General features: G+C 46.9%; 1 protein-coding gene across 1 annotated transcript; it reads left to right on the forward strand.

Moving 5' to 3' along the window:
* The first annotated feature begins 23 nt into the window (after window positions 1-23).
* Window positions 24-27,914, forward strand: wdr6 (WD repeat domain 6). Its single transcript, XM_063068421.1, has 6 exons — window positions 24-114; window positions 8,852-11,180; window positions 15,495-15,596; window positions 16,331-16,447; window positions 18,256-18,374; window positions 25,049-27,914. Exons 1-6 carry the CDS (start codon window positions 42-44, stop codon window positions 25,687-25,689), a joined length of 3,381 nt encoding a protein of 1,126 aa, XP_062924491.1. The 5' UTR covers window positions 24-41; the 3' UTR covers window positions 25,690-27,914.

Raw genomic sequence — 27,914 nt, forward strand, 5'->3', positions numbered from 1 at the left:
CAGCGCACACGTGGGGGGCCGAGGCCGGGGGAGCGGGCTCCATGGAGTGTGAGTCGGTGTCGCTGCTTGCGCCCGTCACCGCTTTGCAGTTCGTGGGGGACTTCATCCTCTCAGGTAAATCCTCTGGCTGCGCGGTTTAACGTTGAGTCTTTTAACGACGTTTGCGAATGCTGCTTGTTCTATATATTAAAAAAAACTGCCGTACAGATGCAGGCTGTGGACCCAGAGCACACAAGCAGCTGGGGAAACTCACTGGGTCGGGCAGCATCTGTGGAGGAAGTGTTTAGGGCCGAGTCCTTTCACCATTTCTTTCCGTTGATCCTGCCTGGCCTGCTGAGTTCCTCCAGTATTCTGTGTGTATGGTTCAAGATTTCTAGCATCTGCAGAATCCTATCAGGGAGGAGCCTGATGACCCACACTCAATGTTTTAGGAACAGTTTATTCCCCTCTGCCATCAGATTTCTGAACAGTCCATGTACCCTGCTGTTCCCCTTTACCACTATGTTATAGAAACTTATGATCTTTGCACTGTACTGTTGCCAAAAAACACCAACATATTTCATGACATATGTCTATGATAATGAACCTGATTCTGATTCAGTGGGTAGAAGTGGCAGGTCTGGAGGAGCCGAGTTACATAGAAACATAGGAAATAGGTGCAGGAGTAGGCCATTCAGCCCTTCGAGCCTGCACCGCCATTCAGTACAATCATGGCTGATCATCCAACTCAGAACCCTGTACCTGTCTTCTCTCCATACCCCCTGATCCCTTTAGCCACAAGGGCCATATCTAACTCCCTCTTAAATATAGCCAATGAACTGGCCTCAACAGTTTCCTGTGGCAGAGAATTCCACAGATTCACCACTCTCCGTGTGAAGAAGTTTTTCCTAATCTCGGTCCTAAAAGGCTTCCCCCTTATCCTCAAACTGTGACCCCTCACTGTGGACTTCCCCAACATTGGGAACAATCTTCCTGCATCTAGCCTGTCCAATCCCTTTAGAATTTTACACATTTCAATAAGATCCCCCCTCAGTCTTCTAAATTCCAGCGAGTATAAGCCTAGTCGATCCAGGTTTTCTTCATATGAAAGTCCTGCCATCTCAGGAATCAATCTGGTGAACCTTCTTTGTACTCCCTCTATAGCAAGAATGTCTTTCCTCAGATTAGGGGACCAAAACTGCACACAATACTCCAGGTGTGGTCTCACCAAGGACTTGTACAACTGCAGTAGAACCTCCCTGTTCCTGTACTCGAATCCTCTTGCTATGAATGCCAACATACCATTCACCATTTTCACTGCCTGCTGTACCTACATGCCCACTTTCAATGACTGGTGTATAATGACACCCAGGTCTCGTTGCACCTCCCCTTTTCCTAATCAGCCACCACTCAGATAATAATCTTTTTTCCTGTTCTTGCCACCAAAGTGGATAACCTCACATTTATCCACATTAAATTGCATCTCTCATGAATTTGCCCACTCACCTAACCTATCCAAGTCACCCTGCATCCTCTTAGCATCCTCCTCACAGCTAACACTGCCGCCCAGCTTCGTGTCATCTGCAAGCTTGGAGATGCTGCATTTAATTCCCTCATCCAAGTCATTAATATATATTGTAAACAACTGGGGTCTCAGCACTGAGCCTTGTGGTACCCCACTAGTCACAGCCTGCCTTTCTGAAAAGGTCCGGATTATTCCCACTCTTTGTTTCCTGTCTGCCAACCAATTCTCTATCCACATCAATACCATACCCCCAATACCGTGTGCTTTAAGTTTGCACACTAATCTCCTGTGTGGGACCTTGTCAAAAGCCTTTTGAAAATCCAAATATACCACTTTCACTGGTTCTCCCCTATCCATTCTACTAGTTACATCCTCAAAAAATTCTATCAGATTCGTCAGACATGTGTTACGTACCCCGTAACTGGGTTGCCAAACCAGCAGAAATGGATCACTCAGTTGGAGTCTGGAGTACTAGAACTAAGAAAGTTTTATTAAAGAAACAAGCAACACAGTAATCGAAAGGATAATAAATGCAACAGTTCAGTGATGATAAACACACATGTGCACAGAATTAAGATAACAGCATCAATCAAGCTCTATCGTTGTCTAGGGGTAAATGACCAATTTCAAAATGACTCAAAGTTCAGTCCAGTTTAGTAGTTCAGTTCGCAGTAATCGTTGCCATGGCGGTGGACAATGTGGGGGAAGAGAGAGATAGAATAGGAACAACTCATCATTCAGAACGGCTTCACTCACAGACCAGCAAGATGGCTCACAGACCAGCGAGATGGCTCACAAACAGCTTTTTGGGCGGGTCCTTGGTGATGTCACCTGAGGTCACCGACTGTGACCCCTCCTCCAGATGCGGTCGATCCTCTGCAGTGAACCCGGCACCCAGGCAAGGGCGGACACACACCGGGTTCCCGCTGATCGTACCTTTCCACCCTTGTCGTTGTCTGGGACTTCTCACCCACTCGTGAGAAGCGCACCGCTTCCAGGGTCTCGTTACCTCGGGTGGCGTGTGTGTCTGTCTTAGCGAACCTGTCCCTTTTTATCCCCCTGCTGGGGTATCGCCTGTCCATCACTTCAAACAGTTCAGGGCTCAAAGGGGGGAGCCGCTCCAGACAGCTCTTCCTCCCACATCCCTTCATTACACATCTCCAGACGCTGCTCCATTGTTCCTTATCTCTCCTTCCCCTGAGGGCAGGTGGCAGACCAACTGCTGATGCCACTGATGCTAGCCCAGGCCAGCAAACATCTTAATTTTATGTGTATTCTCGTAACACATGATTTCCCTTTCACAAATCCATGCTGACTTTGTCCGATGATTTCACCGCTTTCCAAATGTGCTGTTATCACATCTTTGATAACTGACTCTAGCATTTTCCCCACCACCGATGTTAGGCTAACCAGTCTATAATTCCCCGGTTTCTCTCTCCCTCCTTTTTTAAAAAGTGGGGTTACAATAGCCACCCTCCAATCCTCAGGAACTAATACAGAATCTAAAGAGTTTTGAAAAATTATCACTAATGCATCCACTATTTCTTGGGCCACTTCTTTAAGCACTCTGGGATGCAGACCATCTGGCCCTGGGGATTTATCTGCCTTTAATCCCTTCAATTTACCTAACACCACTTCCCTACTAACATGTATTTCCCTCAGTTCCTCCATCTCACTGGACCCTCTGTCCCTTACTATTTCCGGAAGATTATTTATGTCCTCCTTAGTGAAGACAGAACCAAAGTAGTTATTCAATTGGTCTGCCATGTCCTTGTTCCCCATGATCAATTCACCTGTTTCTGACTGTAAGGGACCTACATTTGTCTTAACCAGTCTTTGTCTTTTCACATATCTATAAAAGCTTGCATGGAAAGATTGAGTAGAATAGGACTTTATCCCTTGGAAGGTAGAAGATTGAGGGGAGATTTGATAGAAGTATACAAAATTATGAAGGGTACGGATAGGGTAAATACAAGCAGGCCTTTTTCACTGAGGGTGGGTTAAGGGTGAAAGGTGAAAAATTTAAGGGAAACATGATGGGAAACTTCTTCACTCAGAGGGTCACGAGAGTGTGGAATGAGCTGCCTGCAGGTGGTGCATGCAAACTTGATTTCAATGTTTAAGACGAGTTTGGATAGGTACATGGATGGTAGGGGTATGGAGGGCTACAGTGTGGGTACAGGTCGATGGGAATAGGCAGTTTAAATGGTTTTGGCATGGACTAGATGGGCCGAAGAGCCTGTTTCTGTGCTGTACTTCTCTATGACACTTGGTCTCAAGTCAGAAGGTTGTGGGATCTCTGCCAGAGATCTGGACATGTAAATCCCTTTCTTATAAATTATTATTTATAATTAAAGTACCGAGAGTGTGCCGCAAAGCTAGAGGTGCTTTTTAAACTCTGGCTTTTAGACCAAGTCGTTTATTACCATCTCATGAGGAGTAACGAATCCCTTAGTACACTGGGATCTTCTGGCTATCCTGGATAATATTTATCTGTCATCTTTACAGGGAATCGTAGATTGTGTGTTTAACTCCATTGCTAGTGAGTGCATGCTATACTGAAATTGGACGTACAGTTCAGCCATGCTTGCATTTTGACTAATTCACTGGCTGCATTGTGCCATGGGATGTCTACAGATCGTGAAAAGCGCACAAATGGAAATCTTTCATGGCTTTCTCCTTCCCAAGCATAGAAGTCACTGTGAAGTGGTGAATGGTATGGGGAGATACAAACACCCTACCCAGAGAGCCGAAGGGGAGGGGAAAGCTGACGGGAGAACATAGAACAGTACAGCACAGTACAGGCCCTTCGGCCCACAATGTTGTGCTGACCTTTAAACCCTGCCTGCCATCTAGCTGCCCCACCTTAAATTCCTCCATATACCTGTCTAGTAGTCTCTTGAACTTCACGAGTGTATCTGCCTCCACCACTGACTCAGGCAGTGCATTCCACGCACCAACCACTCTCTGAGTAAAAAACCTTCCTCTAATATCCCCCTTGAACTTCCTACCCCTTACCTTAAAGCCATGTCCTCTTGTTTTGAGCAGTGGTGCCCTGGGGAAGAGGCACTGGCTGTCCACTCTATCTATTCCTCTTAATATCTTGTATACCTCTATCATATCTCCTCTCATCCTCCTTCTATCCAAAGAGTAAAGCCCTAGCTCCCTTAATCTTTGATCATAATGCATACTCTCTAAACCAGGCAACATCCTGGTGAATCTCCTCTGTACCTTTTCCAATGCTTCCACATCCTTCCTATAGTGAGGGGACCGGAACTGGACACAGTACTCCAAGTGTGGCAGAACCAGAGTTTTATAGAGCTGCATCATTACATCGCGACTCTTAAACTCTATCCCTCGACTTATGAAAGCTAACACCCCATAAGCTTTCTTAACTATCCTATCTACCTGTGAGGCAACTTTCAGGGATCTGTGGACATGTACTCCCAGATCTCTCTGCTCCTCCACACTTCCAAGTATCCTGCCATTTACTTTGTACTCTGCCTTCGAGTTGTCCTTCCAAAGTGTACCACCTCACACTTCTCCGGGTTGAACTCCATCTGCCACTTCTCAGCCCACTTCTGATTTTTATCAATGTCTCTCTGCAATCTTTGACAATCCTCTACACTATCCACAACATGACCAACCTTTGTGTTGTCTGCAAACTTGCCAACCTACCCTTCTACCAAGACATCCAGATCGTTAATAAAAATCACGAAAAGTAGAGGTCCCAGAACAGATCCTTGTGGGACACCACTAGTCACAATCCTCCAATCTGAATGTACTCCCTCCACCACCACCCTCTGCTTTCTGCAGGCAAGCCAATTCTGAATCCACCTGGCCAAACTTCCCTGGATCCCATGCCTTCTGACTTTCTGAATAAACCTACCGTGTGGAACCTTGTCAAATGCCTTCCTAAAATCCATGTAGATCACATCCACTGCACTACCCTCATCTATATGCCTGGTCACCTCATCAAAAAACTCTTATCAGGCTTGTTAGACACGATCTGCCCTTCACAAAGCCATGCTGACTGTCCCTGATCAGACCATGATTCTCTAAATGCCTATAGATCCTATCTCTAAGAATCTTTTCCAATAGCTTTCCCACCACAGACGTAAGACTCACTGGTCTATAATTACCCGGACTATCCCTACTACGTTTTTTGAACAAGGGGACAACATTCGCCTCCCTCCAATCCTCCGGTACCATTCCCGTGGACAACGAGGACATAAAGATCCTAGCCAGAGGCTCAGCAATCTCTTCCCTTGCCTCGTGGAGCAGCCTGGGGAATATTCCATCAGACCCCGGGGACTTATCCGTCCTAATGTATTTTATCAACTCCAACACCTCCTCATAATCTTAAAAAAAAGGAGCCTTTTCTGGGTGGCTGCTGGTGACTAGTGGTGTTCCACGGGAGTCTATGAGGGGACCATTTCTTTTTTACGTTATGCGTCAATGATTTAGATGCTGGAATTGATGGCTTTGTTGCAAAGTTTGCAGATAAGATAGGTGGAGGGGCAGATAGTTTTGAAGAAATAGGAAGGTTACAGAAGGACTTAGACGGATTAGGAGAATGGATAAAGAAGTGGCAGATGGAACACATTGTCGGGAAGAGTGTGGTCATGCACTTTGGTATAATAAATGAAAGGGTTGATTATTTTCTGAGGGATTTGGGCGTCCTTGTGCAGGATCTCCTAAAGGTTAATTTGCAGGTTGAGTTTGTGGTGTGGAAGGGAAATGTGATGTTAGCATTCAGTTCAAGAGGACTGGAATATAAAAACAAGGATGTAATGTTGAAACTTAATAAAGCACTGGTGAGGCTTCACTTGGAGTATTGTGAGCAGTTTTGGGCCCCTTATCGTGGAAGGGAACTGCTGAGACTGGAGAGTGTTCAAAGGAGGTTCATGAAAATGATTCCAAGATTAAATGCATGTCATATGAAGAGTGTTTGATGGTTCTTGGCCTCTATTCATTGGAATTTAGAAGAATGAGGTGGTGACGTAATTGAAACGTATTGAGTGGTGAAAGGTCTTGATAGGGTCGATGTGGAGAGGATGTTTCTTATGGTGGGAGAGTCTAAGACCAAATGACACAGCTTCAAAATAGAGGAGTGTCCTTTTAGAATGGAAATGAGAAGGAATTTCTTTAGCCAGAGAGTGGTGAATCCATAGAATTCATTGCCACTGGCAGCTGTGGAGGCCAAGTCTTCATGTATATTTACGGCGGAAGTTGATAGATTCTTGATTGGTCAGGGCATGAAGGGTTATGGGGGGGAGGCAGGAGACTGGGGCTGAGAACAAAGTGGATCAGTCATGATGAAATGGCAGAGTAGATTTGATGGACCAAATAGCCTAATTCTGCTCCTATATCTTAAAGTCTTAATGTTCAGAGGGGCTCAGATGTGTTTCAACATCAGTTGATAAAGATCATGCAGTCATGAGGGCAATTGGCCTTATACAAAAGGGTTTGATTACATTAGTAAGGTAGTCTTATTGAGATTGCATGAGATCATAAGAAATAGGAACGGGAGTCAGCCATCTGGCCTGTTGGACCTGCTTCACCATTCAATAAGATCGTGGCTGATCTGGTTGTGGACTCAGGTCTACGTACCTTCCTTTTCCCTGTAATCCTTAATCCCCCTGCTATGCGAATATCTGTCTAACTGAATTAAATACAGTGAAAGAGGGAGCCTCTATTTCTTCCTTGAGCAGAGAATTCCACAGATTCACTACTCTCTGAGAAAAGCAGTTTCTCCTCATCTCCATTCTAAATCTATTCCACTGAATCTTGAGGCTATGTCCCCTAATTTTAGTCTCATTTTCCATTGGTAACTACTTTTCTGCCTCTGTCTTTTCTATCCTTTTCATAATTTTATGTTTCTATAAAATCTCATTACTACCATCAGGGAGGTGGTACAGGAGCCTGAAGGCACATACTCAATGATTCAGGAACAGCTTCTTCCCCTCTCCCATCTGATTCCTGAATGAATCCAGAGCGCTACCTCACTACAGTTTTTTGAATCTCACTTTGCACTACTTATATATTAAAAAGTTAAATTAAATATATTTGGTGAAAAATCCCCTCTCGTTCTTCTGAATTCTAGTGACTCGATGTCTCTAATCTAATCTGATGTCCTCCTCTCCAGAGTCACCCTGATGAACCTCCTCTGCACTGCCTCGAGAGCCAGTATGTCTTCCTCAAGTAAGGAGACAAGATTGCAGATAGTACTCTAGCTGCGGCCACACCAGTGCCCTATAGAGTTGCACTGTAACCTCCCTGCTCTTGTCATATTGGACCTTGGTGGGACCAGATATAGACATTTTGGTCTCCAAATCTAAGATGTGCTTGGCACAGAGGGAACGTAACAAAGATGGGCTCCGGGATTGGTAGGTTCCTCGTGCAAGGAGATGTTCAGTAGATTGGAACTGAGGCCTCTGGAGCTTGAAGAATGAGAGGAAATCCTATTACTATCACAGATACGTAAGGAGAGAGTAAAAGGAAAGGCAGATGGAGCTAGGTAGAGGGTTAAAGGAAGGTGGAGAGAGAAAGAAAAACCTCTCTACGTATCTCTTTCACCCTCCATCCATTGTCTCCTGACTCCTTCACTCTCTCTCCTCACATGTTTCCACCTATCTGCTGCCAACCCCTGCCTCACCTCTCTGTACTGTTATTTCCTCTCAACACTGCCAGCTTCAGATGCTGCCTCGCTCTGAGTTGCTTTCGCAGTTTGTTCTTGGCTCCCATTCCCAGCATCTGCAGTGTCTTGTGTCTCCAGAAGGATGGTTGGCAGAACGGGGTTGGGGGGTAAGCTGAGAAAGTCTACCACAGACGGTTGTGGGGTGGATTGACTGTGCTGTCAGTTCCTGGTCAGTCTGTGCAGTGGGTACTCCTCAAGGACAACATCTGTCCCACCATTATTAGACTCAGATGGTCCTCTTGGACCATAAAATGAACTCTTGGCCTCACAATCTACCTCGTTATCATCTTGCACTTTATCATTTACCTGCACTGCACTCTTTTGGTAGCTTTTACACCATATTCAGCATTATTTTTCTTATCTTATTCCTCAGTGGCTGTGTAATGATCTGATCTGTATGAACACTATGCAAGACAAGCTTTTCACTGCATCTTGATACACCTCGTTGTGCTGACTGTTTAATCTACTCATAGACCAATTTAATCCTTCCATCCTATATAACCCTACATTTTTCTTTCATCCATATACCTAACAGTCTCTTAAATGCCCCCTAATGTATCTGCCTCTACCACTATCTTTGATTCCACACACACCTTGCTCTCCCTGTGTAAACATTTCCCTTTATCAGTTTATCCCTCTGTTAACAGGTGAAGGAGCCTGCGTATCGCTCCATTCCTGGAACTCTCCAAATGGCCGTGGCAGAAAACTTTGGTGCAATGTACTACGGAATTACCGCATCCATGGGATCAAGCCATGCCATGGCACCACTGGGCTCACCTTGCTGGCAGTGTTCGGAGGGAAAGGGGTGGCTGTGCTGGAGCTGCGGACGCAGGAGGACGAGGAGCCAGTGCTGCGGCCGATGGGCCCTCTGTACGAACTGCACGATTGGATCTGGGACCTCCGGTGGCTCCAAGCGTCAGACGCCTCAGCTGGCTGCTTTGCCCTGGCGCTTGGGCACAACTCTGTGGCTCTGTGTGACTACTGGGGACGGCACACCCTGCGTGAGGTTCACTGCGAGGAGAAGTGCATCCTGTACTCCGCCCTCCTGCTCGGCCGGAGTTGGGATGAGCTGGCGCTGGTCTCTGGGACCGTCTTCAACCAGCTCGTCCTGTGGCGGATGACAGGACCGACTGATGGGGAGGGCAGGGTGAGAGTGGACAGGCGCGTCAGTGGTCACAGCGGGGTCATCTTCAGTATCGATTACCTGCCGCGGAATGGAGTCCTCGTCTCGGCCTCGGACGACAGGAGCGTGAGGCTGTGGAAGGTGGGGAGCCTGCCTCACGCGTTGGAGGGCGGGGACGGTGGGGCCGAGTGCCTCCTGCAGCTCTACGGCCACCAGTCGCGGGTTTGGCAGGTGCGGCTGCTGCCCGACCGCGTGATCAGTGTCGGAGAAGACTCGGCGTGCTTGGTGTGGAGCTACAATGGGAAGGTCACCCACAGCTTCCGAGGGCACAGGGGGAGCGTGAGGGCGCTGGCGGTCAGTGAGGACGGAGAGTGGGCTGCCACGGGAGGGGCAGACTCCGGCATCAGGCTGTGGAGGGTCGGGGATGAGGAAGCGGAGGAGATGACCAACACTCTGCTCTTCCTGGGCGAGGCCGATGACCTGAGGAACCCGAGAGCTCTGTGCTTGGTTGACCCTACCCTGTTGTTGGTCCTGACGGGCACTGGGAGTGTCTACAGCTACCATATGGACACTGGTGAGCACGAGTGCCTTATGCAGGACCCCAAATACCGGTCCTATGGCTTGCTGGTGGCTACCAGGCTCCCGGGTGGTGCTGTCCTATGCGTCTTGGGCAACCTGGAGGGCTGCCTGAAGGCCTTCCCACTTGCCCAGCCGGAGGGGGTGGCGATTGAGCGACATGAGCACCGGGGCAAAGTGCACAGTCTGACCTGGGCCAGCCAGGAGGGGCAGGGGCCAGGCCAGGGCCACCTCTTCTCATCGGGGGCTGAGGGGGAGATGGTATGGTGGGAGGTGGGCTGGGCTGCGGGCCGACTGAGCCTGAAGGTCAGGTGCCGCTTCCTGCTGCCTCCCTGCAGGCACAGGTGGCACACCGATGTCACCTTCCTGCCCGGTTCCCTGTACTTGGTGTGCGGCGATCGCCGGGGCTCGGTGCTGCTTTACTCAATGGCGGGGTCTCCGGCGCCAGCCCACCAGCCGGTCTCAGTGCTGCCGGGCCTCCACGGGCCGTCGGGCGTCACCTCGGTGCTGTGTTATCAGGGCCTGGTCTACAGCACTGGCCGGGATGGTCGCTATAGGGAGATTCAGGTGGATGAGGAGGGCAGGCTGGTCCTGCTAACGAGTCGGCGGCCCCCGAAGGGCGTGGAGTGGTTGGAGCAGCTAGTGCCCGCACCTGGTGGAGCCCGCCTCCTGGCTCTGGGCTTCCGTGGCAGCGACTTCCTGGCCTGGAACCTAGAGACAGAGCAGCAGCTGATGAGGGTGACCTGCGGTGGGGGGCACCGCTCCTGGAGCTTCAGCCCCTCGGAAAGCGGGCGGCACCTCTTCGTCTACATCAAGTCGGGTGCAGTCTATGCCTGCCGGGTGAGGCCAAGCGCTGGGAGCACTGGGAAGTCCCTTCAGCAGCCCTTGCATGGTCGGGAGATCACCTGTGTCAGACTGGTGGCCAGGCCCGAGGCCCGCACCATTGCGCTGGCTACTGGCAGTGAAGATACCACCCTCCACATCCTCGCCCTCGACCTGCCCTCAGGCCGGCTCACCAGGCTCACCACTGTTGGCAACCATATCTCCAGTGTGAGGACCTTAGCCACGGCCCCGGGCAGGGGTCGTGTCTCCTCGACCCTGCTCTTCTCTGCCGGCGGGCGAGCCGAACTGCAGTGCTTCCGCCTCCTGTTCGGGCACGAGGACACTGATCTCTCCCTGAGGTGCCAGGTGGAGCATTTGGGCTCCCACAGGTTGGCCGAAGATTGGGAGCGAAGGAAGAACAGGCACAAGATGCTGAAGATGGACCCTGAGACCAGGTAACGCTCTTATATGTGTCCCTCTTGGTCTGTTGGCTTCTGGAATGTTCTGCCCCAGAAGGCTGTGGAGGCCAAGTCCCTGGATGCTTTCAAAAAAGGGATGGCTAGAGCTCTTAAAGATAGTGGAATCGAAGGTTATGGGGATAAGGCAGGAACTGGATACTGATAGTGGATCACAGTGAATGGCGGTGCTGGCTTGGAGGGCCGAATGGCCTACTCCTGCACCTATTGTCTGTTGGCTTCGACTTTGGCTTGGCTTAAAGTTCATGTTCAATGTGCACGAGATCAGTGAGATATAGGAGCAATGAAGAACTGGGTAGCATAGTGGTTAGTATAGCACTTCACAGCCCCAGCAATCAGGGGCTCAGTTCCCTCCACTGTCTGTTTTTCCAGTAGCTGCATGGGTTTCCTCCGGGTGCTCCGGTTTCCTTCACAATACAACGGCGTACCAGTTAGGTTAGTAAATTGTGGGAATGCCGTGTTGCTGCCAGAAGCAAGAGGACATTTCCATCCTGGCATTCATTGCATCCTGGGAGTGATTTGGTCATTGACATACGCAATGCATTTCACTGATGTTTTGCTGTTTCAATGTACCTGTGACAAACAAAGCCTATCTTTCTTTAAATGGGCCTGGCTCAGGAAGACTGTTTAGTTGACGTGGATGAGTTGGGTCAAAATGCCCATTTCCATGCTGTATATTTCTTTGACTCCCGCCTGCCAGTCCAGATCAGCTAAGTTCTCAATTGGAGCTAAAGGTAAACGAAAAACTTGATAGATGAGCATGTAAAGGTTCAGACAACAGACGGAACATCAAAAATATGCAAAAAAAAGAGGTCTTTTATGCAGAAACGCAGAGACAAATCCATGCTAGTATGAGATGGTCCATAGTGATCTGCAGCTGAGGTAGCGTTACAATTGTGCAGTTCAATTCGAGGACCTGATGACTGTGGAAAAGTAGCTGTTCTTGAACCTGGTGGTGTTAGACTTTAGGCTTCTATACCTCCTGCCTGACGGTAGCAGCGAGAAGAGGACATCAGTAAGAACCCTCACCATCCAGGACAGCAACTTCCCCTCCGCTGTCAGATTCCTGAACAGTTCCTGAACCTCACCATGTTGCTCTCGTTCTGCACTATTTATTATTTTTGTATTTCTTTTTGTAAAACACAGTAATTTTTATGTTTTGCATTGTATTGCTGCCACAAAACAACAAACTTCATGACATGCAGTATGTCAGTGTTAATAAACCTGAGGGTTCCTGATGATAGAAGCTGCTACTTGAGGCAGCATCAGCATTGCACTTCGATACTGTCAACAAGTGAAAACAGGCCATTCATCCCACCATGTCCAGTCTGACCATCAGACACCCATCCCACCTTCGAGAATTTGGCCTGTAGCCTCTTATGATTCAAATGTTCATCCAAAACCTTCCTAAATTCATCAACAAGTCTGCTTCCGCCACTCTGTCCGGCAGCAGATTCTAGATACTCACTGGATGAAGAAGATCCCCCTCAGATCCCCCCTCTGAGTGAGTACTCCAGTTTCATCAACTGAGAGTTAGCACCATAGACACCCAACAGGGCAATATAGGCACCTTGTGTACACTGAAGCACCAGGTCTGAGCCAAGACTGCGATAGTCTGTTTGGCTTTGGATGTTTGAGGGTTCAAGTCCCACTCCAGAGACTTGAGTGTAAAATCCAGGCCAGTAGTGGCGGAGTGTTGCACATTCAGAGCTGTGTTTATTAAAAAAGAGGGTCTCAATTATCCACTCAAATGAAAATATTCACTGCATCAAACACAAAATGCTGGAAGAACTCACCAGGCCAGGCAGCATCAATGGAGAGGAATAAACAGTTGACATCTTGGGCTGAGACCCTTCAAAGTCTTGATGAAGGGTCTCAGCCCGAAATGTCGACTGTTTATTCCTCTCTGTAGATGCTGCCTGATCTCCTGAGTTCCTCCAGCGTTTTGTGTTTGTTATTCTGGATTTTTGATGTCTTTAATATTAATCCCTCAGATTGCTCATGCTGCTGTTTGCGGGAGGATGCTCTTCTCACATTGTTTTGATTTGGTTTATTACTATTTGCACACGTACCAAGATGCACTGAAAAATACACTGTTTAGAAAGATCAGATCATTATCCAGTGTTTTGAGCTAGAACAAGGTAAAACAGTAGAGAGGGTGCAGAGTTAATTACCAGGGTGCTGCTTGGATTGGAGAACATGTCTTACGGGGATAGGTTGAGTGAGCTAGAGATTTTCTCTTTGAAGCAAAGGAGGATGAGAGGTGACTCGTTAGAGGAGTACAAGTTAAGAGACATAGATTGTCGATAGCCAGAGACTTTTCCCAGGGCAGAAATGCTAATACAAAGGGGCATAATTTTAAGGTGTTTGGAGGAAAATATTGGAGGAATATCAGGTAGATTTTTTTTTAACGGAGAGTGGTGGGTGCTTGGAATGTATTGCCAGGGGTGGTAGAAGCAGATGCATTAGGGGTATTTAAGAGAGTCTTGGATGATAGAAAACTGGAGGGCTATGTGGGAAGGAAGGGTTAGATTGATGTTAGAGTAGATTAATAGTTTGGTACAACATTGTTGGCGGAAGGGCCTGTACGGTGATGAAGTGTTCTGTGTTATAATAATGCAGAATGAAGTGTAAAAGCTACTAAAAGAAAAGTGCAGTGTAGGTAAACGATAAAGTGCAAGGTCATAATAAGATAGATTGGGAGGCCATCTTGTCCATTCAAGGGTCTGATAAATAGTTGGGAGAGCTCCATTACGGTTAAAGCCCTCCCATCCATTGACCACATCTACATGAAGCGCTGTCTCAGGAAAGTAGCATTCATCATCAGGGACCCCCACCACCCAGGACATGCTCTCTTCCCACTGCTGCCATCAGGAAGAAGGTACAAGAGCTTTGAGACTCACACCATCAGGTTCAGGAACGGTTGCTACCCCTTGTTGTTTATTTTCTGATCCTTGGGGTTCTTCCGGGAGCAGTCTTACTTTCAAAATTTCAGTTTATTTTAGAGTACAACATACGAGTACTAAGCAGATTAAATAAAGAGCTGAGAAACTATGCTGAGAGATGAGTGAGAATAAAGAAGCAAAGAAGGAAGGTGGCGCCTCTGAAAAATCCTTCACTTTTATAGATAAGAAATTCCTTAGATAGGAACAAACTAGTTAATAGGCTACAAAATTAAAACAATTACATCATGTGAGTAAATGTGCTAATACTTAGCCAATGAGAACCGGGATAAACCGTTATTTTAACGGCTATACCACTTTCTGCCAGTGAGTGGGAACAAGCAACCAGGTACTATGAAAAATGCATGTTTGTTAAAAATACAAATATTATAAAAAGGATTATTGGGGGAAAAATGGTTTCTAACACCATCAACCATCAGGCTCTTGAACCAAAGGGAATGACTTCACTAAATTTCACTTGCACCATCATTGAAGTATTTCCACAACCAATGGACTTGCATTCAAGGATTTTTTTATTTCATGTTCTTGTTCTTTATCGTGTATTTATTCATTATTATTCCTTTTTGTATTTGCACAGGTTGTTGTCTTCTGCACTCTGAGTGAACACCCTGGTTGGGTGGTCTTTCATTGGTTCTGTTATGGTTATTATTCTATAGGTTTATTGAAAATGCTCACAAGAAAATGAATCTCTGGGTTGTGTATGGTGACAGATATGTACTTTGATAATAAAATTTCCTCTGACAGCTGTGGGATAGAAACTGTTCCTGATCCTGGTGATGCGTGCTTTCTTGCTTTTGTATCTTCTGCCCAGTAAGTGAGAAGAGTGAATTCCTGCCATGCTTTCTACAGCACAGATGTGATTACTATTCAGAATGTATCTTGCAGGTTGCAAGAATGCTCTGTTTGAAAGTGCTATATAAAAGCAACTCCCCCTTTCCCATACACAAGGAATTCTGCAGATGCTGGAAATTTAAGCACACATTTAACACACATCAAAGTTGCTGGTGAACGCAGCGGGTCAGGCAGCATCTCTAGGAAGAGGCACAGTCTCTTACTAGCTCTTCCTTCAGTTAGTCCTGATGAAGGGTCCCGGCCTGAAACGTCAACTGTACCCCTTCCTAGAGATGCTGCCTGACCTGCTGCGTTCACCAGCAACTTAGATGTGTGTTCCCCCTTTCCCATGTAACCTTCTTAGACTGAATTGCCTGAAGTTGTGTGCATCTTTCATATTTGATCTTTGAGCAGCGCTGGAGGTTTAAACGTGGTCTCTGTAGTTAATTGACTGTGAGATATCTTGACTGTTCTGTGACCTGAATCCCCTCTCTTTCAGGTATATGTCCATTGCAGTGGTTGATAGTGGGGTGGATCCTGGAAAGGACCCCCATCCCTCCTGGCATTTCCTGGGAGCAGCCTGCAGTGATGGAGCTTTGAGGTGAGTATTCTCTTTAACAAAGATGCCTCATTTACATTTTAAATCCTTCCTTGCCCTGTCATAACCTGGTGAGATCTCGAGCTGGATGGACCAGGAATTTCTCTGAGGTACAGGAAAAGACATGGCGGGACAGTCAGTGTCTGAAGAGCTTAACAATTAATATTTAAGTCATCTGAAAGTAAAACCAGTTGCTTAAAGTCTGAAAGAAAAACAGCTATTTGCAGTTTTTGCTGTTTGTATTTCAAGCCTAATGTTTAAGGAGTAGATGTTTTGTCAGAGGAGGAATTTCAAAATTTTGGACTATGTCTTGTGTTGCTAAGTTATTTCATTTGGCGTTAGAACCAATGCAAATCAGAAAAAAACCCTTGCAGATGCTAGAAATCTGAAATTTAAAAAAATGTTGGAAGCATTCAGCAGGTCAGACGGCATCTGTGGAAAAAGAAACAGTTAATATTTCAGGTTGAAAACCTTTTTGTCAGAAGTGGGAATACGAAAAATGAGTTAGTTTCCAGTTGCAGAAAGAATGGGTGAGGAATAGGAGAACAGAGGGAATATATCCGATAGGGTAAGACCGAATGGGTTGATATGGCACTTTTGCAGTGAAAGATTCAAGTCGAGACACTTCATCTGGACGGTTATCTGGTCCCACACTGAAATTGTCCCTAAATAAGACAGCAGTCGTGAATCACATCTGTTACAGCTCCAACATTCAGTGCAATTGCTTTGCTCTGTAGAGTCTTTGTGATCGAGGAGTGTGAGAAGAGGGTCCTGCTGCTTGCTGAATCCTTCTACCACCAGCGGTGTGTGTTGAAACTGCAAACGTTCACGCACCAGCCAACCACCAGAGGGCGGTAAGTGCCTTCACTGAGGGATTGGAGACAGACCAGTGCAGAAACTGAGTTGTGAGTATTTGGGGTTGGGGCTGCGGGCACCGATCACTATTCTGTTTCAAACAGCAGCATTACCATAACTTAATCCCATCTCTGTGATTTTTTTTTTCCCCCTCCTGCCCCAATAACCGCTGCAGAGTCTGTGCTCTGCCAATAGGCTGAAGATGAGGTATGTGAGCAGGTCTGCTGTCCCATCGAGGCGTTCCAAAATAAACAGAACTGTGCTTGCCAGCCTGTACTTCAAAGGCAACATTAATCTCACAAACAACATGCCCTTAATGTTGAAAGGTAGTTTCAGCATCCTAAAGTACAGGTGTTGCATGCACCTCAGCTCTGTCTTTCCATCAGCATTTCAGTCTTTAGAGTCAGAGAATGGAACATGTCCATGCCAACCAAGATGTCTACCTGAGGTAATTTCATAGGCTGGAGTGTGGCCCATATCCCTCTAAAGCAGGGAATCCCAGCCTGGGGAGCACAGGCCCAGTGGTTAATGGTAGGGGTCCGTGGCATAAAAAAGGTTGGAAATCCCTACTCTAAACTTTTGCTCTCCATGGAACTGTCTTAGGTCTCTTGTTAATGCTGCTTCCACCATTTCCTCAGGCAGCCCGATTTCCGTACCCACGGTGTGGGGGATAAACCTGCCCCAAGGGTGGCAGAGTAGCCTAGTGGTTAACACAACGCTTTACAGTACCGGCAACCCGGTTGAAATCATGCCATTGCCTGTGAGGAATTTGTATGTTCTCCCCATGACCGCGTGGGTTTCCTCCCACAGACCAAAGATGTGCCAGTTGATAGGTTAATTGGACATTGTAAGTTGTCCTGTAATTAGGCTAGGGTTAAATCAAGGGATTGCTGGGCTGTGCAGCTTGGAGGGCCAGAAGGACCTATTCCTTGCTGTATCTCAATGAATGTATGTTTCCCCTATAACCTTAAACCTACAGTATCTAGTTTAACCCTTCTGTATCCTTGGAAACAGATGGTGACCATTTGGCTACCTATGCCCTTTATGTTTTTTAAGTAGCTCTGTTCAGTAAGTTAATTTCCCCCTTCTTCTCTGTCCTCTATCTCCCTGTCATCTCTCCTTCCCCCTGCCTCCTGTACCACCTTCCCTAGTTCATCCCTTCCCCTCTCTCTGTGCTTCTACCATACTCCTCTTCTACACTCCTGGAGTTATAGAAAATTACAGCCCAGAACCAGGACCTTTGGCCCATCCAGTCTGTGCTGGGCCATTTAAACTGTCTACTCCCATTTAAACTGTCTACTCCCATTGATCTGCACCGGGACCATAGCCCTCCATACCCCTACCATCCATGTACCAATCCAAACTTCTTTTAAATGTTGAAAACAAGTTTGCACGCACCACTTGTGCTGGCAGCTCATTCCACACTCTCACCACCTTCTGTGAAGAAGTTTTCCCTCAGCTCCCATTAAACTTTTCACCTTTCACCCTTGCTCTATGACCTCTAGTTGTAGTCTCACCTAACCTTAGTGGAAAAGGCCTGCTTGCATTTACCCTATCTATACCCCTCATAATTTTGTGTACCTCTCAATCTTCTATATTCTAAGCAATAAAGTCCTAGCCTATTCAAGCTTTCCCTCTCCCCCCCCCGCTTCAATTATTATCATAGTTGAACGCGTGACAGCCCTTCACTTTCTCTGATATGCGCAGGTCTTAATTAGTTTTATTAATTTTGCTCAGGCTACGAGCAGAAGTTGGTATTCAGATATTGGAACAAGTCAGGTAACACACGGTCTCTCATTGCCCGTAGGAGGATATTTCTCTGCAGCGCTGCCACAGATGGACGGATTGCCCTTTGGGATATCTCAGGGATCATCGAGAAGGCCAAGGCTGCAGATATTCTCCCAGAGAGAACCCACCAACCTTGGGGTAAGTCCTGCATAACTCGGTAAAGCTACAGACCCTTGGCTGCAAGACACACCAGCTTGTTGTCAAGATCAGAATCTGATTTCATATCACTGAGATATATTGTGAAATTTGTTGTTTTGTGACAGCAGTGCAGAGCAATATACAGAAAAACCATAGAATGCAATAAGAAATGCTGTTAAATAAGTGGTGCAAGTAGAGAGCAAAAGTAGTGAGGTAGTTTACTAGCAACACACATCAAAGTTGCTGGTGAACGCAGCAGGCCAGGCAGCATCTCTAGGAAGAGGTACAGTCGACGTTTTGGGCCGAGACCCTTCGTCAGGACTAACTGAAGGAAGAGCTAGTAAGAGATTTGAAAGTGGAGGGGGAGGGGGAGATCCGAAATGATAGGAGGAGACAGGAGGGGGAGGGATGGAGCCAAGAGCTGGACAGGTGATTGGCAAAAGGGATATGAGAGGATCATGGGACAGGAGGCCTAGGGAGAAAGAAAAGGGGGAGGGGGGGGAAAACCCGGAGGATGGGCAAGGGGTATATTCAGAGGGACAAAGGGAGAAAAAGGAGAGAGAGAGAGAGAAAGAATGTGTGTATATAAATAAATAACGGATGGGGTACGAGGGGGAGGTGGGGCATTAGCGGAAGTTTGAGAAGTCAATGTTCATGCCATCAGGTTGGAGGCTACTCAGACAGAATATAAGGTGTTGTTCTTCCAACCTGAGTGTGACTATACCCCTTGCCCATCCTCTGGGTTCCCCCCCCCCCTTTTCCTTCTCCCTGGGCCTCCTGTCCCATGATCCTCTCATATCCCTTTAGCCAATCAACTGTCCAGCTCTTGGCTCCATCCCTCCCCCTCCTGTCTTCTCCTATCATTTTGGATCTCCCCCTCCCCCTCCCACTTTCAAATCTCTTACTAGCTCTTCCTTTAGTTAGTCCTGACGAAGGGTCTCAGCCCGAAACGTCAACTGTAGCTCTTCCGAGAGATGCTGCCTGACCTGCTGCGTTCACCAGCAACTTTGATGTGTGTTGCTTGAATTTCCAGCATCTGCAGAGTTCCTCGAGTTTGAGGTAGTTTACTACATGAGTTCATTGCCAATTGAGAAATCTGATGGTGGAGGGAAATCTTCAGGTGCTGGAAAATCCAACTGACACACACATAATGCTGGAGGCACTCAGCAGGCCAGGCAGCATCTTTGAAATAGTGTACAGACAATGTTTTGGGCTGAGACCCTTCACCAAGGCTGGAGATCGTAAAATGTTAAGTGTCTTTCAGTCTTTAAGTGTTTTATTTTATTTACTGTCCGTAACGGCGCTGGTGTTTAGGGCAGCAATGAAAGTCCTGTATTTCTGGCGGTGTGCAGGGCTTCCTGCATCATGTCAGTAGCTTCCTCTCAGCTTTCACTTCTGTCAGTCGTGCAAGTCCTAGGTAGAAACTCAGGAATACCATCCCACTCAGATGTGGAAGGATTTTTCATTGCTGTTTCTGAAACAATTTTATTTTACCAGTCAAGGTTGTTAGCCCTGAGCTGAACCCCCCCCCCCCAAAACTGGAGGATTGGTGCACCATTCTTCGTCTCACCTCGACCCTTTGACCTGCTTGGCATGGGTGACCCTAACCAAGAGCTAAAGCATGATTCCTTGACTCCATCCAACTTAGCTGTCTGGGTCATTGAGGCATGCAAGCCTCCAAAGCCTACAACAAGGTAGTCCTCTTGGATGTCTTTAAATTGCACAGCTCATTGCAACCTCTGCCCATCGGTTCAGCAGCTGTCCTGTCCTGAGGTCCATAGCGCTGGGCATGGGGCAGTGATTTGGAGCCATGAGGAGGTCTGTTTGCCCCTTGTCTGCTCCACCAATTGGGAAGATCATGGCTGCTCCGACTGCCCTGACCCGTGTTCCAATCTACCAGAGTCACTTCTCATTCCCATGATATGGTAAGGAAAGTCTTCACCCAACTAACTCAATAATGTTGCAGATCTGTATCCTTGCACTTTGTGCCCATTTGCATGGTTTGCCAGTTTTCTGAACCACCTTGTTGCATTACAACAGTGGTTTCTATTCAGAAATGTATTACATTGCTTGAAGCTTAGTCCATAGATCCCTTAAGTTAATAGAGTGATTAAGAAGGCTTATGGTATGTTGGCCTTCATTAGTCGGGGGATTGAGTTCATTTGCTGCAAGGTATGACCACAGTTGGAATATTGTGTTCAGTTCTGGTCACCTCATTATAGGAAGGATGTGGAAGCTTTAGAGAGAGTGCAGAGGATATTTACCAGAATGCTGCCGGGATCAGAAGGCATGTCTTATGAGGATAGGTTGAGCGAGCTAAGGCTTTTCCCTTTGGAGAGGAGGAGGGTGAGAGGTGACTTGACAGAGATGTACAAAATGATGAGAGGTGTAGATCGAGTGGACAACCAGAGACTTTACCAGGGTGGAAATGTCTAATTCCGGGGGGGCGGGGGGGGGAGCATAAACTTTAAGGTGTTGGGAAGAAAGTGTAGGAGGGGATGTCAGAGGTAGGACTTTTACACAGAGAATGGTAGGTATGTGGAATGCGCCTCCAGGTATGGTGGTAGAGCCAGTTGCATTAGGGACATTTTTAAGAGCAATGTTCCCTCTAATTTTTAGTAGTCAGTGTGTGCAAAAATCTTAAGTTGTGCAAATTTTTTTCCTGTCACAGAAGTATGTGCGCACTGAATGTACACATGGCACAGTTTATGTAGGTTTACAAAATATTTGACATAAAACTGCACAGAATAACAACAAAATAACATACATATTTAAGTCACTCAGTTATTTTTTCTCTCTCCTGTCTTTGGCATTTACCTATTCTTTGTAAACTCTTATCTAGACTAGTAGAACTTACAACCAACTGATAGCTTTTGATTCTCATTAGCATATCCAAATGACATTCACCTAAATGGTTTCTCAGCTTGTTTTTTGAGTTGATTTATTAGGCTAAAACATTGCTCACAGTCTGCACTAGACACAAGAAAGGTTCGCCCAATGTTCATCAGCTGTGCAAGGTTACAAAACTCAAACAACAGGAGTTCTGCAGATGCTGGAAATTCAAGCAACACGCATGAAAGTTGCTGGTGAATGCAGCAACTTTCATGTGTGTTGCAAGGTTACAAAACTGTTCATTTTGAATTGCAAATGTCACCATTTGAGCAAAGTTTGAAATCAGTTTGCATTTAACTTTTTCTTGCACGGAAAATTTGAAATCATTGAACTGTCTAACTGTTACAGTATTTTCAGCTAGAAAATCATGATATTTTAGACATAGGGCACTAACTTGTTCATCGCCAAATGTGAAGTCACAGTCTGCACTGCGGAGAAATCAAAAGCTGACCATTCTTGTACCTCATCTTCAGGAAACCTTTGTTCTAAATGAAAACAAAGACTATTTATAAAAGTCCACAGCGATCTTGTATCTACTGTGACGTTTTCTTCACGTTGTTGGCTTAGCAAAACTTTAACTTTGTCACTCCATGAAACATTGTCTCCTAGATACTGCTTTCTTATCTTGTTAATTTTGCATCGCGTAAAATGAAGTGAATCAATCTGTGTCCAGCCACTCTTTTGCAGAATCTTGCACAGTGCAGCCAATTCATCAAAGACATCACTTAAAACCAGTAACGCTACTTTGTATGTGAAGCTTATCAATTTCTTGTGACAGTATTTAGCCACAGGGTCATTTGACTGATCTTTTTCAATAAAAACTTCGAAAGCTATCTACGGGATTTGAAATAGATCTTTGTAAACTTTACAATATGAACACTGTCCGCTATGATGCAGCTGTACAAATCGGAACAGGAAAGGTGAGGTGACGTAAATTACCAACGTGCATTGTGGTATTTGAAAAACCGACTAACTGGTTAACAGACACATTTAGCTAAAATATTGTTTTCAGTAAGTATAATTATTAATGACTACATTATTTTAGGTAACTAACCTTTTGTGCGCACATTAATTTCCTTTGTGCGTTGGTTGAAAAATGTGTGCGCGCACACACGCACAGCTTAGAGGGAACATAATTTAAGAGACTCTTAGGCACATGGATGAAATAAAAGTGGAGGGTTATATGGGAGGGAAGTGTTAGATTGATCTTTGAGTAGGTTAAGGGTCAGCACAGGATCAGGGGCCTATAATATGCTCAGTGCTCCTTGTAAATTGCTTGAGATGTCCCAAAGTGGATGCGAACGGTGCCATCGGAGTGCAAGTCTGATAGACTAATCCTGGACCACATATTGGATAGGACACGACACTATTAGAGCTAGGAGCATTACAGAGTTCAGAAAACAACAGGAATTCTGCAGATGCTGGAAATTCAAGCAACATACATCAAAGTTGCTGGTGAACGCAGCAGGCCAAGCAGCATCTATAGGAAGAGGCGCAGTCGACGTTTCAGGCCGAGACCCTTCGTCAGGACTAACTGAAGGAAGAGTGAGTAAGGGATTTGAAAGCTGGAGGGGGAGGGGGAGATGCAAAATGATAGGAGAAGACAGGAGGGGGAGGGATAGAGCCGAGAGCTGGACAGGTGGTAGGCAAAAGGGGATACGAGAGGATCATGGGACAGGAGGCCTAGGGAGAAAGACGGGGGGGGTGACCCAGAGGATGGGCAAGAGGTATATTCAGAGGGACAGAGGGAGAAAAAGGAGAGTGAGAGAAAGAATGTGTGCATAAAAATGAGTAACAGCTGGGGTACGAGGGGGAGGTGGGGCCTAGCGGAAGTTAGAGAAGTCAATGTTCATGCCATCAGGTTGGAGGCTACCCAGACGGAATATAAGGTGTTGTTCCTCCAACCTGAGTGTGGCTTCATCTTTACAGTAGAGGAGGCCGTGGATAGACATGTCAGAATGGGAATGGGATGTGGAATTAAAATGTGTGGCCACTGGGAGATCCTGCTTTCTCTGGCGGACAGAGCGTAGATGTTCAGCAAAGTGGTCTCCCAGTCTGCGTCGGGTCTCACCAATATATAAAAGGCCACATCGGGAGCACCGGACGCAGTATATCACCCCAGTCGACTCACAGGTGAAGTGATGCCTCACCTGGAAGGACTGTTTGGGGCCCTGAATGGTGGTAAGGGAGGAAGTGTAAGGGCATGTGTAGCACTTGTTCCGCTTACACGGATAAGTGCCAGGAGGGAGATCAGTGGGGAGGGATGGGGGGGACGAATGGACAAGGGAGTTGTGTAGGGAGCGATCCCTGCGGAATGCAGAGAGAGGGGGGAGGGAAAGATGTGCTTAGTGGTGGGATCCCGTTGGAGGTGGCGGAAGTTACGGAGAATAATATGTTGGACCCGGAGGCTGGTGGGGTGGTAGGTGAGGACCAGGGGAACCCTATTCCTAGTGGGGTGGTGGGAGGATGGAGTGAGAGCAGATGTACGTGAAATGGAGGAGATGCGTTTAAGAGCAGAGTTGATAGTGGAGGAAGGGAAGCCCCTTTCTTTAAAAAATGAAGACATCTCCCTCGTCCTAGAATGAAAAGCCTCATCCTGAGAGCAGATGCGGCGGAGACGGAGGAATTGCGAGAAGGGGATGGCGTTTTTGCAAGAGACAGGGTGAGAAGAGGAATAGTCCAGATAGCTGTGAGAGTCAGTAGGCTTATAGTAGATATCAGTGGATAAGCTGTCTCCAGAGACAGAGACAGAAAGATCTAGAAAGGGGAGGGAGGTGTCGGAAATGGACCAGGTAAACTTGAGGGCAGGGTGAAAGTTGGAGGCAAAGTTAATAAAGTCAACGAGTTCTGCATGCGTGCAGGAAGCAGCGCCAATGCAGTCGTCGATATAGCGAAGGAAAAGTGGGGGACAGATACCAGAATAGGCACGGAACATAGATTGTTCCACAAAGCCAACAAAAAGGCAGGCATAGCTAGGACCCATACGGGTGCCCATAGCTACACCTTTAGTTTGGAGGAAATGGGAGGAGCAAAAGGAGAAATTATTAAGAGTAAGGACTAATTCCGCTAGACGGAGCAGAGTGGTGGTAGAGGGGAACTGATTAGGTCTGGAATCCAAAAAGAAGCGTAGAGCTTTGAGACCTTCCTGATGGGGGATGGAAGTATATAAGGACTGGACATCCATGGTGAAAATAAAGCGGTGGGGGCCAGGGAACTTAAAATCATCGAAACGTTTAAGAGCGTGAGAAGTGTCACGAACATAGGTCGGAAGGGATTGAACAAGGGGTGATAAAACAGTGTCGAGGTATGCAGAAACGAGTTCGGTGGGGCAGGAGCAAGCTGAGACAATAGGTCGGCCAGGACAGGCAAGACAGAGTTCAGAGTTTGCACGCTCTCCCCATGAACCATGTGGGTTTCCTCCAGATGCTCTGGTTTCCTCCCACAGACCAAAGACGTACAGGTTAGTCAGTTAATTGGTCATTGTAAAGTATCCTGTGATTGGGCTTGTGTTAGATAGGTGGGTTGCTGCACGGTGCAGCTTGTTGGGCTGGAAGGGTCTGTCCGTGCTGTGTCTAGCCAAAATAAAAATGTGACTCTCGGGTGGTGAAACAGGTTCAGATTTCATTGTGTGTTCAGTGTCCAGTATTCTGATCCAGTTGGTACTGGGTAGAATTTCAGTGAGTCGGTTGCTTGCATTTCCCATTTCCCGTCCCATAGACAGAGTCAGAAGCAGTTGCCAAGAAATTAAAATTTAACCCTGACTCCTCTGATGTTTTTTACAGATCTAGGATCTCCCTGCCTGGTGTTCAAGGCCCATCAGAATGGAGTGAATAGTCTGGACATCAGACCTCTAGGCGATGGATGTTACCTCCTGGCCAGTGGCGGAGATGACAACGCCATTCGAGTCTGGGTGATTTGTGTGGTGTCTGGTTACCATAGCGATGGTGCACCAGTTCTGAGCTCAGCCAAGCAGGGGGAGATCACAGATGTGGGACTGACGGGAGGCAGGAATGGTGCAGGTCCTATAGACTTGCAGGTGGAAGACGAGGGTTGGAACCACCTGGAAGTGACTGCAGAAGGATGGGGCGCAGACCGCAAGGTCACACTGCAGGTTCTGAAGGGCCCTTTTGTTGAGAGTGCACACGCTGCCCAAGTCACTGGCTTGAGGATCCTGAGCTCGCGGCTACTGGCTTCGACCTCGGTCGACCAGCGACTAACTCACTGGGCACTGAGCCGTTGCAGCCTGAGTCTGGTGCACAGTAGGTGGTGCCAGGTCGCAGATATCGCCGAGCTGGAATGCTGGGATGGAGATCCCGCGGGAACTCGCTTCTTTGCCGTCTGCGGTGACGGGCTGCAAGTCCTGAAGAGTTGTCAGAAGGGAGATTGTGGCTTGGACAATGCAGATGCTGGAAGTCTGAGATAAAATGCTCAAAACACTCAGCAGGTCAGGCAGTGCCTTCAGGTGGAGAAACGGTAATGCTTTTGAGTGCTAAGACAATAGAGACTTACCAGTGTTAAAGAATAAAATAAAATCTACAGGTGCAGGACACCTGAAATAAGAATAAGAACAGGAAATGCTGGAAATACTCAGCAGGTCTGACAGCTTCTGTTAAATAGGAACACAAGACGTCCTGCAGACGCTGGAAATCCAGGGCAACACACAAAATGCTGGAGGAACTCAGCAGATCAGGCAGCGTCTATGGAATGAATATGCAGTTGACCTTTTGGGCTGAAAGCCACCTTCTGGACTGGAAAGGAAGGGGGAAGAAGCCGGAATAAGAAGGTTGGGGGGGGTGGCGTTTGGATGTGTAATTGTTACAGGGTGAAAGTGGGAGAATGGGGTTCAGAAAAATCAGTCACGATTGAATGATGGAGGGGCTAAATGTCCTAACTTTGCTCCTATATCTTATAAATCCATTGCTGATTTAATGGTTTTCTGTGGAGTGTAAGCTGCTCTGTAATCAGTGAACTATCTGCTGGTTACTTTAACACTCGGTTAGAAAGCTTGGACTCCTTAGAAAGCGGCGAGAATAAAATCGTCAGTACCAGCAGGGACTAATATATGGTTTGATTGAGCATTGTCTGAAACCACTTCCTTGACGTTACCCTGCCTGGAGCTAAGCGCTAGATTGCTAAATTCCAGACGACATTGCTGTTGGGTTCTCAGGAACTCACAGCCCTTTCCACCATGACAAGTAATGATTCTCGGAGAAGAACAGAGCAACATTGGAGACATTGGGTTAGGTCACTGGACCCTCAGGCAGGATTCCTGCCCATGATCCCCGTCACAGATGTTCGTGGCAATGAATTCCACAGAATCACCACCCTCTGGCTAAGAAATTCTTTCTTATCTCTGTTCTAAATGGATGTCACTCTAATCTGAAGCTATGCGCTCTGGTCCTAGACTCCTCCACTATAGGAAACATCCTCTTTACATCCACTCTGTCTAGGCCTTTCAATGAGATCCACCCCTCATTCTCTAAACTCCAGTGAGAACAGGGCCAGAGCCAATTAAACCTCCTCATATTGTTACGTACCCTGTAACTGGGTTGCCAAACCAGCAGAAATGGACCACTAGTTGGAGTCTGGTTTACTAGAAACTAATAAAGTTTTATTAAAGAAATAAGTAACACAGTATTCTAATCGTAAGGATATAAATGCAACAGGTTAGCAATGATAAAACACACATGTACACAGAACTAGGGTAATAGGAATCAACCAAGCTCTATCACAGTCTAGGGGTAAAATGATCAGTCTCAAGTGATGCAGAGTTCAGTTCAGCTTAGTACAGTTCGCAGTAATTGCTGTTGTGCTGTTGGAGAGAGAGGGAGAGAGAGATGCAAATTTTGATTCAAGCAGACCTTTGATGTTCTTTGCAGTTGGCTTTCGGGCGGACCCTTTTATGTCTTCTCTCCGGCTGTGGTCACCGACTGTGACCCCTCCGTTCCGGATACGACCGTTCTTCCGCGGTGAACCCGGCACCCAGGCAAGGGCGGACACACACACCAGGTTCCCGCCGATCGTCCCTTTTCACCCTGTGAGTCTATGGTCAGTTCCTGCGAACCGGACCTCCAAACTCCCACCAACTTGTGGGGGCACACCGCTCTTCCAGGGTCTCATTATCTTGTGATCTCGTGGTGTGTGTCGTGCCTTAGCGAACCTGTTCTTTTTATCCCCCTGCTGGGGTATCGCCTGTCCATCAAACTTCAAACAGTTCAGGTTCAAAGCAACTGGTCTGTCAATATTCTGAATTGTGTCTCTTTTCGTTATCTCTCTCTCCTCTCTCATTAACATTTTGAATGTTTCTCCATTGTCTCCCTTATCTCTCTCTCATTAGCATCAATCTTCTGATAACTTGGTTTCTCATCACAATATATACACCCTTTCAGTCCCAGAATAATTCTCAGCCTCCTCTGGACCCTCTCGAATTCCAGCACATCTTTCCTTAGATGAAGGGGCCCAAAGCTGCTCACAATACATCCAAGTTCAGTCTGATCAATGCTTTATAAAGCTTCGGCATCACGTCCTTGCTCTTCCATTCTAGTCCTCTTTAGGGAATTATACCCAAGGACTTCCAATTCCCTTTGCACCTCTGATTTTTGAAATTTCTCCCCATTTAGAAAATAGTCTACATCTTTACTCATTCTA

Source organism: Mobula hypostoma, chromosome 15 (genome assembly GCF_963921235.1).
Source record: "Mobula hypostoma chromosome 15, sMobHyp1.1, whole genome shotgun sequence".
In the NCBI taxonomy this organism is placed as follows: domain Eukaryota; kingdom Metazoa; phylum Chordata; class Chondrichthyes; order Myliobatiformes; family Myliobatidae; genus Mobula; species Mobula hypostoma.